Source organism: Peromyscus leucopus, chromosome 23 (assembly GCF_004664715.2).
Source record: "Peromyscus leucopus breed LL Stock chromosome 23, UCI_PerLeu_2.1, whole genome shotgun sequence".
NCBI lineage: Eukaryota > Metazoa > Chordata > Mammalia > Rodentia > Cricetidae > Peromyscus > Peromyscus leucopus.
In genome coordinates, this window is record NC_051082.1 from 28,679,875 (window position 1) to 28,697,448 (window position 17,574).

At 54.7% G+C, this 17,574-nt stretch overlaps 1 protein-coding gene across 1 annotated transcript; it reads right to left on the minus strand.

Annotated features, from left to right (window-relative positions):
* Positions 1-320: 320 nt before the first annotated feature.
* Positions 321-17,127, minus strand: Muc3a (mucin 3A, cell surface associated). The gene is made up of 12 exons (XM_028863398.2): positions 13,109-17,127; positions 9,963-13,035; positions 9,662-9,850; positions 6,265-6,380; positions 6,094-6,152; positions 4,332-4,480; positions 3,981-4,049; positions 3,228-3,390; positions 2,243-2,422; positions 2,067-2,158; positions 1,757-1,809; positions 321-1,637 (listed from the first exon to the last, which is right to left on the minus strand). The coding sequence occupies exons 1-12, from the start codon at positions 16,676-16,678 to the stop codon at positions 1,593-1,595; spliced, it is 7,758 nt and encodes a 2,585-aa protein (XP_028719231.2). The 5' UTR covers positions 16,679-17,127; the 3' UTR covers positions 321-1,592.
* Positions 17,128-17,574: the final 447 nt, after the last annotated feature.

Genomic DNA, 17,574 nt, shown 5'->3' on the forward strand with positions numbered 1-17,574 from the left:
CGCTTCCATGGTCACGGCAAGTGAGGAGGGCAAGATTGCGAAACCGAAGGGACTCCTCCCGTTCACTGTTGACGGAGAGACTCCCCGCCCCCCACCCAGCAGTTGGTGAAACTCGCCCCCTTCATAAGATCTAGGTACAGCCAGGAGAGATGCTCTCCTTCCTCCCTGGGAGAAAAGGATGCTGCCCAACCTTCCTACCTCTCAACACGGAGTCTGTTTTTCAGCCAGATGGGGACCACTGGGGTCAGGGGGGACAGGAGAAAGACGGACGGGCAGAGCAGTTTTGTTTACAGTAAAGGTGTTTATTGATTTATATGGGGAACTAGACACCTGCTGACATCCTGGCAGAGGGGGTTGAGGGCTCCAGGCTCGGAGGTTACGGCAGTGACGTGGTGACATCAGGGAAGGACAGGGAGAGACGTGAAAGAGGAAGCAGTAGTGAGGATGGGGAGGGTGGGAAGGGAGGGCTAGGGGGATGGGGAGCCGGCTTCACGCCCTCATCCTTGGCCAAAGCCATACCCCACGCCTGTCTATGGGGATTCAGCAAATGTGAAGGGTAGAAAGAGAAGGTGGAGCCTCGGATGCGGAAGCAGGGGCTTGAGGAGAATAAACTGGGGCCCCAATGACACCCTGACCCTACGAGGACCCAGGAATGTAGATGTGGGACTCAGGGCTCGGTGCTGGGATGGAGGAGGGGGCAGGTTTGTAGGTACCAGGACACGAGGTTCGAGGATATAAAAGGTGTGAGTTCAGACTGAATACAGGTGTGAGTTCAGGTGTCTACAGGCAAGAGATCAGGTGTCTACAGGTGTGAGTTCAGGTGTCTACAGGTGTGAGTTCAGGTGTCTACAGGTGTGAGTTCAGGTGTCTACAGGTGTGAGTTCAGGTGTCCACAGGTGTGAGTTCACGTGTCTACAGGTGTGAGTTCAGGTGTCCACAGGTGTGAGTTCAGGTGTCCACAGGTGTGAGTTCAGGTGTCCACAGGTGCAAGGTGAAGGGTAAACATTAGGACATCGATGGAATGCAAACACAAAAGAGCCATGGACTGGGGAGGAAGCTCAATTGGTAGACTGCCTGCCTGGCCCCCCAAAAGTCCGGGTTCGACCCCCAGCACCACAGAAGCCGGCAGTAGTGGAGCACTGTAATCCTGGCACTCGGGAGGAGGCAAAGGGTCAGAACTTCATAGCAAGTGAAAGGCCAGTCTGGGATACAGAGACAGACCGGGAGGAGATGAGGTCGGATGGGAGAGAGAACCTGAGAAGCAATGGGAGGGTGGAGACCGGCCAAAAACTATCTACCAAATGCACGTGAAGTTCATAGTAACTGTGCCGAGTTTCAGGGTAAAGGTGTGAGTGCATCACCCCCATTTCACAGATGAAGAAACTGAGGCAGAAGATAACTGACTTGCCCACTATATGTTCTCCAAGTGGGTTTCAGTCAAACAAAGAGAAGGACGGGAGGTCAAAGGAATACATTTTCCCCCAAGAACACTGGGAGCTGGGGGTGTGGGTACTGGAACCAGTTCTTGCACAACGGGCTCCGTCCTGCCGTCCAGGGCGGGGTGGAGGGGTACAGAAGCGGCCCTCCAGGGCTCAGGACGACGGCGAGGAGGCCACCTCCGGTCTTTGGATGTGAACCTGCCACAGAATGGACACGGAGCGTGAAGAGCTCAGCCGCACGGGAGCTGGCAGAGGAAGTCCCTGCCTGGCCCCGACCCAGCCACCTGCCCAGACGCCCTCCCTCCGGCCGGCCTCACCCTTGCGTTGGTGTCCACCTTCTCCAAGTCAACACACAGGTTTTCGTTACTAACTACAGAGGAAAGAAAGGAGGACGGTGGAGGAGAGGGAAGAGAGACCGCATGACCTGGGGCGGGGCGGTCTGTCAGGAAGCGTCCCTTCCTCAAGGGTAAGGGCACCCACTCTGGGCACCAAGGGCACCCACTCTGGGCACCAAGGGCACCCACTCTGGGCACCACGTACGCGTCTGTCCTGGCTGTGGAGTCCACACGCCCTCCTCAGACTGCAGCCCAGCGCAGGGCAGCCCCGTCTCCAGGCAGCAAGACTCACCCGTCGGGGAATCCAGGAAGCCCGCGCAGGAAAAAGTCCCCGGGACGCCCTCATTCCAGATGGCAAACCGCTTCCTGTCCTGGCTCCAGGACCTAGGTGACAGCTCAAGAGGTCACACAGTCGGGCCAAAGACGGGTGTCCGGGGCCCGCCCCCACCCCTCGTCCCTCCTGCTTACCTGCCCGGGGTCGGGGGCGCCTTGTCCCTGCCCCGGGAGCGTGCCACCCAGACACCGAGGGCCACCAGCAACAGCAGCAGCAGAGCGGCGGCGCCCACCAGCCCCCCAACCAGCCCCCTCCAGTGAACCGCCACCTCGCAGCGGGCGCCCGAGAACCAGTAGGTGTCTGTGGAGAAGCAGCTGGAAAGAGGGTCGCAGGCTTCAGACAGGTCACATGCTGGTAGGCGGGGCCCCACGGGCTGGGGTCCCCCACCCTAGGGCGCGTGCGTGCGTGCGTGCGTGCGCAAGGACCTTGGAGAACTTGGTCCGTGGGTGGCAGGGTCTCTAGAAGGGACGGTGGGGTGGGGCGGCTCACATATCTAATTCTAGAACTTGGGAAATGAGGACAAGAGAGTCAGGAGTTCAAGGCCAGAGTCCACTTCTTAGGAGATCGAGGCCAGCCTGGGTCACGTAAGACCTAAAGTGCAGGAAGTAGTCAAGAAAGGAAGGGCGGGAGGGAGGAAGACCAAAGGGCAGGCAAGATGGCTCAGGGGGGCTTGCTGCTCAAGCCTGGGGAAGCAACCTAGGTTCAAACCCCGGGACCCACATAAAGGTGGAGGGCGAGAACCGACCCCAGAGAGTGACCTTCTGACCTCCACAGGGTCATGGTGTCACACCCCACATGCACACGGAATAAAAAAGTAAAATGTAGTCTTTAAAATGAAAACCTTTGAAAATACGTAAATTTAAAAACCAAAAAGAGACAAGAAGGAAGGGTCCGTGGGGAAGCAGGTAGTGTCTCCACCCTGGGGCAGTGGGCGGGAGTCCTCTGGAGGGAGCTGGTAGCTGGTGGGCTCGGCCTTGGGAACAACGTAAGCGAGTGGGCGTGGCCGACAGGGGGCGGGGCCTAGTGGATGGGGCGGGGCCTAGTGGATGGGGCGTGGCCTAGTGGATGGGCGTGGTCTAGTTGATGGGGCGGGGCCTAGTGGATGGGGCGGGACCTCACCGACAGGCTGGGCCGTTCTTCTGCAGAAAACACTGTCCCTGGTGGCAGTCGATGGTGCCATCCACTCCAGGTGTGCAGTTGGTGACGCAGCGGAGCCTGTTCAGCTCCACCAAGGGGAAGTAGAAGTCCTCATAGCCCGCGGGGGCAGTTCGGTGACAGATGGCTGGGGAGGCAGGCAAGGGGGAGATGACGGAAACAGGGGTTCCACTTTATCTGCTCGGTAACCTGGCTTTAGTGACCGGGAGTGAGGCGGGGGAGGGGTGCTGGGGCGGGGGAGGGGTGCTGGGGCGGGGAGGGGTGCTGGGGGCGGGGGAGGGGTGCTGGGGATGGGGGGTTGCTGGGGGGGAGGGGTGCTGGGGCGGGAGAGGGGTGCTGGGGCGGGTTTTCCAAGGTGGCAGGGAATTAACCCTGGCCCTCTGGCCTTGCTTTGGGGTGCTGGGGTGTGGGTCTGTGTGTGTGTGTGTGTGTGTGTGTGTGTGTGTGTGTGTGTGTGCACGTGCACTTGTGTGTGTCTAACTAAGCCTGATAACCTCAGTTCAACCCCACACACCCACCCACAGGGTGAAAGGAGAGAACTGACTCCCCCAAGTTGTCCTCTGACCTCCACACGTGTGCCATGCACACACATGAACACACACTCACACTCATGCACACACACAAAGGCCTTCCCTGAGAACTCGAGGATTTGAGATTCTCTGTTGAAAAGCTCATGGCCACCTGAGGCCACTCCGCAATTTGCCCTACCCTCCTCACCTTTGGGGGTCAGCTCTTCTTCCTTGGTGCCATTGTTCACCTTGACGGAGTCGGGCTTAAAACACAGGGCTGGGGGCAGAGGAAGAGAGGGCTCCCTCAGTGTCCCCAGAATGTGGAGGAGCCACAGGGAAAGTGGCTGTCACCTCCCTCCTCCCCGCTGAATAATCACCCTCCAAGACCTCCCAAGGCCCACCTTCAACCCCGGTGAGCACCGCAGTGCCTCCTCCCTCAGTCTGTCACAATAACCTCAGCACTGGCACGTGAGCCCCCACCCCCACCCCCGAAGGTTCCCCGACTGAGCTGGAAAAGGTTAGGGAGACAGTGGTGACCCTGCCCCTCCCCCCGGCTCACTCTGGTTGTCCTGACAACCGTCACCATCTTGGCTGGATCTCTGGAGCTCCTCCTTCAGCAACGTCTTCACCTTCTCGTACTTGCCCTGCAGCTGGGGACTGAAGGGCAGCTTCAGCAGGACCAGGTAGTCTACCACGACACTGCCGCTCCTGAGGGGTCAAGAGCATCAGAGGGCACACGGGGCACAAAGGGTCTCTGGGGCACCTTTAGGACCAACCACAAATGTCCAAGAAGGAGAGGGGATGCAGGTTGTGGCATGAAATGTCAAATTATTTTTGAGTGTGTGTGTGTGTGTGTGTGTGCATGCATGCACTGGTATGCAAGGATCCTATATGTGTACAGGTCAGGGGACAACCTTGGGCATTGGTCCTCAGGTGCCTTCCACTGGTTTTTGTTTGTTTGCTTGTTTGATTTTGAGATAGAGACTTTCATTGGCCTACAATGTCACCACATAGTTCATATAGGGCCTGTGAGCTTCCAGAGATTGACTTGTCGTCATTCATCATCATCAATCATCATCATCAATCTTCATCATTAATCATCATCAAACATCAATATCATCATCATCAATCATCAGTTATCATCATCAATCATCCTCACCATCATCAATCATCATCAATCATCATCATCACCATCATCATCATCATCATCACCACCATCATCAATCAATCATCCTCATCAATCATCCTCACCATCATCAATCCTCATCAATCATCATCATCATCATCATCGCCATCAACTTCTGTCCGTGTGTGTTGGTGGCGTATGTGCATGTGTGTGGGTACCTGCCCATGCTCGGAGTCCAAAGGATAGCACCTGGTGTCATGCTCGGTCACTCTCCGTATTATTCCCATGGGAAAAGATCTATCCTCACTGACAGTAGTCAGCGAGTCCTCAGCAACGCTCCTGTCCCTGCATCCTCCATCCCTGGGTTTACAGACATGCATGCCCATGTCCCACTTTTTGCACCAGTGCTGGGATTTGAACTCATGTCTGCACAGCAAAACACTCTTAGCCCCAAGTCCAGCTTTTTGCATGATTTCTGGGAATCTAAATTTGGGTCTTTACGCGTTGGAGATAAACACTTTCACTTTCCTGATTGAGCATTTTCCCCCAGTCCCATTGCATTCTTTTTAGACAAGGGCTCTCAGCCTGGGAAGCAGGGAAGGAATGCTCTTCATGTTGTATCAAAATATCACCAAACTAGGGGCTGGAGGGATGGCTCAGTGGTTAAGGGCACTGGCTTTTCCAGAGGACCTGGATTCTGTTCCCAGCACTCACAGGGTAGCTCACCACCATCTGTAACTCCAGTCCCTAACACCCTCTTGTGACTTCTGGCACATATGTGGTTCACAGACTTACCTGCCAGCAAACATTCATACACATAAAATAAGTTTTTTTTTTAAGATATCACAAAACCAAACCCTGTGTGTGTGTGTGTGTGTGTGTGTGTGTGTGTGTGTTCTATCTCTTTCCCCTTCCTCTCCTCCCTCCTTACTTCCCACAGACGGAGCTGGTACCAGGCAAACAGAGACTAAATCAACAACCCCACCTCTGCAAGTCTCATGCAGTTGTTCTTGAAGAGGGTGCCATTCCCCTGCAAAAAATGACCCCCCAAAATTATTGTGAAAGTCACCCTCATGGAACTCCCTTGAAGACTCCCTCTGCCTCTTTGTGGTGGCTAATGGTTCCAAAAGGGAGGGGTGGCGCCTCCATTTCCTCTACCCCACAATCTCTCCACAGCCCCAGAAGGAGCTCCTACCTCAGGGACAGGATCCGCACACCCTGGAACCCTTCGACAGTCTGGTAAATCTTCTGCATCTGAAATGTCGATGGTCTCTGGGATGATGTCTGAACCTGTGGGCCTGAGGATACCCAGGGGCCCATGCCCAGGTCCAGGGAAGGATCATTAAGCTCCCTCCTCCCTGCTCACCTGGCCCTGGAAGGCGTTGCTGAAATCTCTGTAGGCCTTGGAAGTGTTGTCTTTGAGGTCTTGAGAGAATTCCTGGTCCACGGATACCTCCATGCCCACTTCGGTCTCCACTGTGTCTGTATCATGGGATACCTAGCTCTGATTACTCCATCATCTGCCCTTGTCTGCCATCACTACCACAACTCTCTCGTCTATAGGGTTCTCTGTCTTTCTCCATCATTCCCAAAGACTTAACAGAGGAGTACCCAGAAAGGAGAAGGAATTCTGGAATAATATTTGGGGTGTGGCTCAGTGGTAGATCACCTGCCTAGAATCCCCCGGTGAGGGGCTGGGGTGTGGCTCAGTTTTTAGAGCACCTGCCTAGAATCCCCCAGTGAGTGGCTGGGTGTGGTTCAGTGGTAGAGCATCTGCCTAGAATCCCCCAGTGAGGGGCTGGGGTGTGGATCAGTGGTAGAGCCCCTGCCTAGAATCCCCCAGTGAGGGGCTGGGGTGTGGCTCAGTGGTAGAGCCCCTGCCTAGAATCCCCCAGTGAGGGGCTGGGTGTGGTTCAGTGGTAGAGCCCCTGCCTAGAATCCCCCAGTGAGGGGCTGGGGTGTGGCTCAGTGGTAGAGCACCTGCCTAGAATCCCCCAGTGAGGGGCTGGGGTGTGGCTCAGTGGTAGAGCCCCTGCCTAGAATCTCCCAGTGAGCGGCTGGGTGTGGTTCAGTGGTAGAGCACCTGCCTAGAATCCTCCAGTGAGGGGTTGGGTGTAGCTCAGTGGTAGAGCACTTGCTTATATCTCTGAGAGAGGTCCTGTGCTCAGTTACCAATAGAAGGAGAATCAATCAATTAATTCTGGTATGTTTTTATCAGAGGTGAAAGGAAGAAGGCCAACTCCACATGGATCAGCCTATAACTCCTCCATTTCCCCCACAGAGCAGGCAGAATAATAGTTCCTAAAGATGTTTCCACCTAGCCAGGCAGTGGTGGTGTACGCCTTTAATCCCAGCATGCAGGAGGCAGAGGCAGGCGGATCTCTGTGAGTTTGAGGCCAGCTTAGGCTACAGAGTGAGATCCAGGAAAGGCGCAAAGCAACACAGAGAAACCCTGTCTCGAAAAACAAAAATAAAACAAAACAACAACAACAAAAAAAGATGTTTCCACCTTAATCCTAAGAAAGAACACATGAATATATCATCTGATACAGAAGTATGACACAGATGTCCTGTGTCAGGATGCAGATAAATTAGAAATGATAGTTCAAACTGCTTTGAGAGCTAGAGAGGTGGCTCAGGGGTTCCGAGTGTGTCCTTCTCTCCCAGAGGACTCCAGTTCAGTTCCCAGCACCCACGTCAGACACAACTCCCTGTAACTCCAGGCCGGGGGCATCTGATATCTCTTACCTGTCACCTGCACTCCTGTTCACAGGTGCTGTGGATCGTTGATTGATAAATAAAATGCTGACTGGCCAGTAGCCAGGCTGGAAGTATAGGCAGGACAAAGAGGGAGGAGAATTTTGGGAAGTGGAAGGCTGAGGCCAAGAGACACTGCCAGTCACCACGATCAGGAGCGGGATGTAAAGTACTGGTAAGCCACGAGCCACGTGGCAAGCTATAGATTAATAGAAATGGGTTAATTTAAGATAGAAAAACTGATTAACAAGAAGCCTGAGCCATTAGGCCAAACAGTTTAAATAATATAAGCATCTGTGTGTTTATTTTACAAGTGGGCTGTGGGACTGCCAGGCTTGATGGACCTGGAGAGAAAATCTCCAGCTACACACAGGCATACATGTAATTAAAAATAATAAAGATAAACCTTTACTAATTCGTTTTGTTTCGAATTTTTGTTTTTGCTTTGTTTTGCTTTTGAGTCAGGGTCTCACTGTGTAACCCTGGATGGCCTGGAACTTGCCACGTAGACCAGACATGTTTCAAACTCACAGAGATCCACCTGTCTCTGCCTCCCGGGTGCTGGGATTCGACACGTTCACCAGCATGTTCTGCCCACATCTGATTTTGTAATGGTTGATAGCTGTGGTCAGATTGACAGGCTCCAGCGTCACCACAAAGACAAACCTCTGGGCACATCTGTGAGGGAGTTTCTGGGCTGGATAAGTGAGGTGAGAAGACCCACCTTAAATGTGGGTGGCGCTATCCTGAGGTCTGTGATCTTGGACTGAATAAAAAGAAGCGAGCCGAGCAGCAGCGTCCATCTCTCTCTGCTTCCTGACTGTGGATGCCATGTGACCCGCCTCACGTTCCTGCCGCCGTGCTTCCCTGACTGATGGACTGCGTCCCTTCACACCGGGGCCACCATCAACCCTTTCCCCCTAGCCATGATGGCGCATGCCTGTAATCCCAGCACTCAGAGACAGAGACAGGGGGAGTCTCTGTGAGTTTTAGGACAGCCCGGTCTACAGAGTGAGTTCCACACTAGCCAGGGCTACAAAACAAGACCCTATCTCCAAAAACAGTTGCTTTTGTCAGGGATTTGGGCACAACAGTGAAAGACGCAACCAATAGAGACTTGTAATCCACAGAATTGTGTTAGAGCCACCAGCTCCATGGTTATTCATGACAGCAACCATCGGAAACTGCCGTGGATATCGCTCTGTATAAATAAAATGTCCATCGGCCAGTAGCCAGGCAGGAAGTATAGGTGGGACAAGCAGAGAAGAGAATTCTGGGAACAGGAAGGCTGAGTCAGGAGCCGCTGCCAGCCACAGCCATGAGTACCAACATGTAAGATACTGGTAAGCCACGAGCCATGTGGCAAGGTATAGATTTATAGAAATGGGTTAATTTAAGATGTAAAAACAGTTAGCAAGAAGCCTGCCACGGCCATACAGTTTATAAGAAATATAAGTCTCTGTGTGTTTACTCGGCTGGGTCTGAGCAGCTGGCGGGTGAGAGAGATTTGTCCTGACCGTGGGCCAGGCAGGACCAGGAAAACTCTAGCTACAGGAAACTAGTAAGGTTGCCAGGCGGTGGTGGTGCATGCCTTTAATCCAACACTTAGGAGGCAAAGCCAGGCAGATCTCTGGTCTACAGAGCGAGATTCGGGACAGGCACCAAAACTACACAGAGAAACTCTGTCTCAAAAAAAAAAGAAAGGAAGGAAGGAAGGAAGGAAGAAAGGAGGGAGGGAGGGAGGAAGGAAGAAACAAAGAAAGAAAGAAAGAAAGAAAGAAAGAAAGAAAGAAAGAAAGAAAGAAAGAAAGAAAGAAAGAAAGAAACTAAGGTCTGGAGAAGAGGACAAAAAGAAGGCTGAAGTCAGCTGGTGGTTAAGGGTGAAGAGGAGCACGGGATGGCAGATTTGGTGGGAGAGAGGTCAGCAATGGAAGAAGACGGGGAGCAGAGTGCACAAGCGCCTTCTGGAAGGAGGAAGGACGGAGCCCACGGCGCTGGCAACTCACCTATTTCTAACTGCTCCACTGGAGACTCACAGAGAGACCCATAGAAGGTACTGGGGCAGAGACACTTGATGCCATCCCACGTGCCCCCGTTCTGGCATCTGGTGTCCGGAACTTGACAGCGGTCTCCAGAGAAACCAGGAACACAAACGCACCGGTCCTGGTCCCAGGTGCCGCCATTTTCACAAATGCCTGGGAAGTATGGGTAAGATGAGAACTCTAACGAGGACCAGACCTTGGTGACACAGAATTGAGTAAAAAAGGAAGGTATAGAAAAAAAAAAACAGGAGGTGAGAGGTCTAACCTGGGGCGGTGGTCAAGCTTGCCGCTGTAGTCACCTGAGCAGTGGTTGGAGTTGGTTTTGACGATGGTGATGTAAGGGAGGAAGGAGACCTCGTGGTCACTGCTGTCTCTGGGCTCTTTGCGGTAGATGGAATGGGGTAGATCACCGTGCTTGAAGCTGTGGTAGTTGGAAGGCTGCTGCTTGGTTGTGGGGTTGGAGGAACACTGACAGAGCCGGGCATATCCGGGCTGATGGTGGAGGTGACGCTCAACCAGTGGTCCCTAGTGGACACTGAGGTGCTGGTCAGAACTGTGCCTGTGTCTGTGGTCCTCGTGACCGTCGAGCTAGGAGCATCAGTGATGACGCCCGAGGGCTCCGTTTCCGGAGTCACGGAAGAAGTGTCCGTATACGTCGGGAGAAATGATCTTTGGCTGGTAGAACTGGAAAAGGTGACCATTTCCGTGGTAGAGGGAATGACTGAGAATGGGGTAGAGGGAGCAGATGTCACGTCAGTGCTGGGATTGATGTCAACACATGGCGTCAGTGGAGAGGTAGCGACTATTGTGATGGTTTCTGGACAGGATGTGGTGGGAGGAAGAGAGATGTAAGAGAAGGGGGTTGACTCGGTGTGAGCTGTGGTCGGTGATGAGGCGGCTGGAGAAGTTCTGGTAGTTGAAGAAGGAGGGAAGGATGTCACTGCAGAGGGGACTCTGTCTTCTGTACTGGAACTAGGGGAGAACGTAGGAGATTTACTAGTCGTACTTTGCACTGGACTAGTAGCAGGGAAAGACAGAGGAGTCGACATCATTACTGTGGGTGTCAAAGAGATCAAGGTACCAAAAGCAGTGACCGCTGCATTTGGAGAAGTACTTCCCCTGGGGAGAGATTCTGTTCTGGGCTCACCTGAGGAAGTAAGTGTAGTTAGCAAAGTGGAGGTGGACATGAGAGTCCTAAGAGTGGACCAGCCGGTGCTTGTCGTGGGCACATGGGACGTTGACAAGACAGGACCGGAGTTTGGTGATGGACTTTGAGTTTGAAAAGAAGAGATCGGGGAATTGGTACTTGTAGGAGAAATACTGGTAGGAACAGGAGACGTTTTGGTTCCCGAGTCAGAGGCAAATTTAGAAGTTGACTTTGACAGTGAGATTTCAGGTGAAACTGAGGTACTCATCCCAAGGGAACCTGATGGGGTGTTCCCAGTAGCTGTGACGGCAGCTGTCACGATAGGGGCAATGGAGTGGGCTGTGCTGAGAAGTGAAACCCCTGTGTTCTGGATGATGGAGGAGGACGGGATGATATTGGTGTGGGTTGGTAGTATACTAGAACTTGTATAGGTTGAGGTGGTAGCTGTCACAGCAGACATACCACTGTTGCCTGTAGATGAGGAGGAGAGACTTGTAACGGCAATGGTAGGGATTCCTTCGCTAGGAAAAGAGGAGGTCATAGATGTCAGGGCCCCCAGGTTACCAGAAGCTGTAGGATGTGAGGAGATGGTAGTTGTAGACACACTGTCAGTGGAGTGCATGTTTGAGTTGGAAGAAGCCGTGGGGCTCCTAGAGGGAGTCGGGGTGACTGTGGTGATCAAGTCTGCGGTGGGAGTCATAGCTGTGCCTGAGATGAGTGAAGATGGCTGGGTTGATGACAGGAAGGTGGTGGGGGTCGATGTGTCGGTGACAGGGACAAAAGCGGAGCTGTCTGACGCAGAGTATGTGGCGGGAGGACTAGGGGAGGTGACCTGGGCTGTAGCTGTCCATGTTGCGTTAGTGCCTGGAAGTGAGGTCACCAAGGTAGACACTGGGGTGCTGTACACTGTGTCAGGGGAACCTGGTTGTGAACCTGAGACAGACATAGAGGATAGGGCCCTGCTGGTGCGTGAGGTCAACACACTGGAGGTCACGTGAGAAGAGCTCACGGATATCCCAAATGTGAGTGGGCCCGTGGTAGCGACCGAAGACGTGGTTGGGGAAGTCACGGTCGTGTCTGTCATGAGCGATTCCGTAGGCAGGCCCGTGGCAGGACTCACTGTCCTCTCTCCCGTGGACGTGGCAGCAGAGGGGATGGGGGAGGGGGGCTGCCCTGCTCCAGTCGTGGCGGAAGCAGGAGGGGGTGGCTCTGTCGGTGTGGGGGCCGCGAGTGTGGCGGTGGTAGTGAGTGTCGAGGTGGACTCAGCCGTCGTGTGGGGCGTGGGGCTGGTGACTGGAGCTGACGGCACACTGCCCGTCTGTGTGGTGCCCACACTGCTGGCAGAGATGGATGCAGATGTCGCTGGAATCCTCGTGGCAAGTGGACTGGCGGGGTTTCCTGCACTTGAGGGGTTAGCGGTCCTGATGGTGGCAATGGCGTGGCGTGTGCTGACACGTGGCGTTTCTGTGTTCTGGGTGACGGCGGAAAGAGGGCTGGAAGCGGTGTGGGTAGAGGTGCCTCCCGCCACAGTGTGCTCAGTGTTTCCCGGGGGTGAGGGGGTGAGGGCCGTGGCTGTGATGGTGTGGCGGTGTGTGCTAGGTGAGGAGGAGACTGTGGGTGTGAGCTCGGGACGTGAGGAGGAGGCAGACATACTGTCGGTCAAGTAGCTCTCTGAGGCTGTGGTGATGGGAGGTGTGAGGGAGGGGGTCAGAGCAGCCAAGGTCACCGTGTGTGCGGCAGCTGTCGTGTCTGTTTCAGAAGTGAGCTGAGAGGGCCTGGTGGTCGAGGAGATGTCAGCGGAAGACGTGTCTGTGCTGGAGGCAGGAGATGTGACATGGAGCACGGACTCTGTAACTGGCCTAGTTGGAGAGCTGGGGAAAGAGACTAGAGATGAGGTTAGAGATGCGGCATCGGGAGTTGGCAGTGTTGACGCCAAAGTAGATGATGGGGGAGTGTCTGCGCTGCCAGGAGCGACAGGCTGTGTGCTTGGGACAAATGTTGAGGACGGGACCCCACTTGTGTGTGAAGGCAACGCATGGGTGGTCCGTGAAGGAGAGGTAGTGAGCCTCCCAGAAGTCAAGGTATCTAAGGGGCAAATGAAGAGCTGGTGGAGGCCGTGGTTGCCATTTCTGACATCGGAGGTGGTGTGGAAAGGTCTGTGGTGGACGTCACAATGGTGCTGAAGAAGGTTCTAGTCCCTGATGCGGTCGCAGAGGGTGGCTCTGTGGACGTGGTTGTTGTGAATGGGTTGGTGGTCATGGGTGCTGGGTGGATTCAACAGTTGTGTGGGGAGAATGGGGCAAGGTTGGAGCTGAGGGTTCACCCGCTGTCTGGATGGTCCCAGTCCAGCTGGCAGAGGTGGACGAGGAAGAAGCAGATGTGACTGGAAGGCTTGTGGCAAAGGAACTTGAGTCGTTGCCGGTGACTGAGAGGGTAGCTGTCCTGCTGGGCGTGGCCTGACTCGTAGGGACAGATGCCATTGTTTCTGAGTTCTGGGGGCTGGAGAAAGATGGGACGAGAGTGGAGTGGGTTGGTGACGTAACAGCACCACCTTCGTGGGTTGTGGTGATGTCTGCTGTGACCAGCGGGACAGTGTTGCTCGTAGGAGAGGTGTAGAGAGCTGTAACTGGTGTGGCAGAGACGTCCACAGTGGGGGAAGCCAGGGCTGTGGGTGTGGCTGTGTCCGTCACACCAGAAGTGGTAGGCGTTGTGGGGAGCCCCTCTGTGGAGTAGATGGTGGAGGCTGTGGAGCTGTGAGTGATGAGAGATGAGGTCTGGGCAGCCAGGGTGACTATGGGTGTGGTAGAAGTCCTGACTGCTTCTGAGGTGGGTAAGGAAGGCCAGGTGGAAGCGACAGACGCGGCGGAGGCCAGTGTGTCTGTGACGGAGGAAGGAGAGACGCTCCCTGATGTCAACAATGTCACGGCATTGGTGAGAGAACTGAAGGGGGCGGCCTGAGAGGTACCTGTAGACAAGGCTTTGGTAGTTGGGAACGTGGTCTCCAGGGTGGCTAAGGGGGCCGTGTGTGCGCCGTCAGGGGTGACTGGCCGCGAGCTTGACACAGAGGAGAAAGCAGTCGTGGCGGGGGAAGCCAGCACTTGGGTGCTCACCGGTGGATAGATGCTTGCCGTCCCAAAAGTCAGTGGATCTGAGGGTGTGACTGTCGACGTGATCTGGGCAGGGGCTGTGATTTCTGTGCTGAGAGATTCTGTGGGAAGGTCTGTGGTAGGAACCAGGGGGGCGGTAGTTAACAGGGTTTCTGTAGATGTGGTGCTGGCGGGTACTGGGGCGGACTCAGCTGTCACGTGGAGTGTCTGAGGGATGCTCGGCACTGAAGGTGTACTTTCCGTGTTCCCAGAACTGACATCAGCCCCCGAGGTGGGGAGCGTAGTTGTGGCAGGAACAGTGACAGCAAGGGACCGGGTTTGGGAGTTTCCCGTGTTTGGAGAAGTGGCTGGCACACGTGGGGTGGTGGTGTGGGGTGTACTCATCGGCGTTGCTACCTCTGTGTTATTGACGAAAAGGGAAGATGCGGTCATGGTGGCGTGGGTGGTGGACACACTGGGATCTGCAGGGGTGGAGGTGGTGGCTGCCATAGCGGAGGAACCACTGTTGCCTGTAGAGGAGTGGAGAGCTGTGGCTGAAACTGTGGAGGTGCCTGCACCAGAAGAAGACAGCGTTGTAGACAGGAGCGTCTCCATGGCACCAGGGGTGTCGGGATGTGAGGAGGTCGCGGCTGTGGGTGCTCTGTGAGTGGAGTAAGTGTCGGAGGCTGTGGTGAGGCTAGGGCTGCTGGGAGGAGACGCCGGGGGAGCTGTGGTGACCAAGTGTGTGGTAGCAGATCCGGCTGCTTCTGAGGTGGGCCAAGAGATCCAGGTGGGCGTGGCGGAGGGGTCAGGCCTCGGCGCATGTGTGGTGGCTGTAGGAGAGGTGATATCTTGTGTGAAGTCTCCAACAGCGGTACCTGGAAAGCTGGGAGAGTTGGCCTGAGACACCGCTGTAGATGTGGCATCGGTAGCCGGAAGCGCTGTCGTCATCGTCAAGGTCGATAAAGGGGTGGTGTGTATCACGCCAGGGGTGACAGGCTGCGTGCTTGGGACAGATGTAGAGGAAAGAATCCTGCTTGTGGGTGACGTCAGCACAGTGGTGCTCATGGGAGGGGAGATGCTGGACAGCCCAGAGAGCCACGCATCTGTGGGGGCACCCGAAAAAGTGACCAGGAGGTCTGTGGTGGGATTCGGTGTGGTGTCTCCCGTGAATGTGGCGGCAGAGGTGGGGGAGGGGGGCTGGCCTGCTGCAGTCACTGCTGAGGGAGGAGGAGGAGGCTCTGCAGATGTGGGGGCCCTGAGTGTGGTGCTGGGTGCTGGGGTGGACTCTGCTGTCGCGTGGAGCGTATGGGTGATGGGTGGAGCTGATGACACACTGTCCGTCTGTGAGGACCCAGCACTGCTGGAGAATACGGAGGAGGACAGTGAAGATGTGACTGGAATACTTGTCTCTGGGGCACCTGCGGTATTTCCGGTACCTTCAGTATTTGGAAGGGCAGTCACCATACTGGAAGTTGTGGGATGAGATTCGTTAGTAAGTGTACCACTGTTCTTCGTGGTGGGGTACGATGGGATGAAACTGGTGTGTGTTGCTGGCGTACCAGAAGCTTTATGGGTTGAGGTGGCGTCCGTCATGGTGCCCCATGGAACAGTGTCACCCATAGATGACGTGCTAAGACTTGTGCTCCTAAAGGTGTGGATGCCTTTACTAGGTGACAGGGTTTCAGACGTGAGTGTCACACTTGGTGCTGACAGACTAGAAGAAGGTGTTTTTGCTGGCCTGAGACTCGTCGTCATGGGCAGGAGACCTGTTGTGCCTGCAGGCATGTGGCTGGGAGCTGCTGGCGTTGTGGTAGAGATGTCTGGACCATGTGCGGATGGTGTGTGTGCGCTTTGGGAAGTCATCCCAAGACCTGGGGGAGTGGACATTGAGATCATCCCAGGTGCGGGCGTTCTAGAGGTGGAGTCAATATCAGAAGGTTTAGAAGGCAGAACCGTACTTGGTAGTGACGTTAGAATTCTGGAGGTCACTGAGGAAGCCATCATGTCAGACGGCAAAACCGTCCCCTTGCCGGTGGGTGACATGGTTGGGTGGGAAGATGCTGTGCTGACAGTGTCTCTGGGACTGTCACTCATAGGTTTACGTGTGACTTCCCCAGAGTTCGTTATTGTCATCCCTGAGGACGGCTCACCCGCTTGAGTGGTTGTTTCCTTAGCAACGGAAGCAAAAGGTGTTGATGTACTGGTGGTGCCCGGGGAATGGGTGGAGGAAGTTTCTGTTTTGAGAGAATTACTTGCAGTAGGAAATGGTGTGGTAGTGATGCCTGTGGTGGTCAAGGCACTGGTGCCGGGTGGGGCAATGTTACCAGTTACTGTTGTTAAGGAGGTTTTTGTAGGAACTGGAGAAGGACCTGTAGCAGACAGATAAGTCGCTCCCGGAGTGAGGGACAGTGTTGCACGCACACCTGTCGGGGCCGTGGTGATCATGTCTGTGGTTTCTGTGATAGAAGAGGTCAGGGTATCTTGGGTTGTGTGTACGGTTGAGACAGAGGAAGAAGGTGGGGACAATTCTGTGGTGGTGTCCCCCGCAACGGCAACAGTGGAAGCAGAGGTCGCGGATGAGGTCACTTTCCTACCAGAGGTGACGGTTGTCACCAGCTTGTCAGTCTTGGGAGAGGTGGTGTAAGAGTTGGTCAGGGGCACATAGGTCAGGGCTGCACAGGGGGTGGTGGGGTGGGGGGTGGTGATGATGAGGCCAGAGCGGGGTACGCACTCGGTGGTGGGCATGTAGACCAGGAGAGTGGGAGGACTGGTCTCCACCTTGATGACAAGCTTGGACCTCGGGGCTGTCACGGTGTCAGGACTGATTGGGGATCTGGGCAGTGACTCATAAATGGGCTTAGAGCTACTGGGTATGTGGGCAGTCCTGGGTGTGTGTTCCCCGCTGTCAGGAGCTGGATAAGGGGGCTGGTGGGGACTGAGACGCCCCTGAGGTTCACCTCCAGCACGCAGAGGACTGTCCAGAGCAGTGTGGGCTGCCTCCACACCAGGCGGGTGTGAGCTAGAGCTGGCTGTGGCCGTGGATGGAGTTCCTGTGTCGGCAGAAGAGAGGACCCGTGGTGAACTCTTAGGTCATTCCGTCACCATCACACACCTTGGGGGATCCACTTCCTCACCCCCCACACCCATGTCACAAAGAACAGGATGTGCCTCTCCTACAGGAGTCTGTTTAGGGGGCAGTGGGGTGAGAAGCCCTCAATTGCTTACTGGTTACTGAGTGTCCAAGTCCTTTCTCTCCTCCTTCCTTCCTCCCTCCTTCCTCCCTCCTTCCTTTCTTTCTTCCTTCCTTCCTTCCTTCCTTCCTTCCTTCCTTCTTCCTTCCTTCTTCCTTCCTTCCTTCCTTTCTGTCTTTTTCTGGTGGAGGAGGATGTTGTGTGTATGAAGTTTGTCTGTATGTGTGTGGTCTGTGTGTGTTATGTGTATGTGGTTGATGACTGTGTTTTGTAATATGGTTTGTGTATGTGTGTGTTATGGGTATGTGGTTTTTGTATGTGCTATGTGTGTGTATGGTTTGTGTGTATGTGTTGTGTGCGTGATGTGCATATGATTTGCATGTTGTGTGTGTGCTATGCATATAGAGTTTGTATGTGTTATACATGTATTATGTGTATATGATTTGTGTG

Coding starts and splice junctions, on each gene's coding strand:
- Muc3a (XM_028863398.2), bottom strand. CDS start 16,678: ATGCCCACCACCGAGTGCGTACCCCGCTCTGGCCTCATCATCACCACC. Junction 3,391..3,980: donor AGAAGAGCTGACCCCCAAAG/GTGAGGAGGGTA, acceptor CTGCCTCCCCAG/CCATCTGTCACCGAACTGCC. Junction 2,423..3,227: donor AAGAACGGCCCAGCCTGTCG/GTGAGGTCCCGC, acceptor CCCTCTTTCCAG/CTGCTTCTCCACAGACACCT.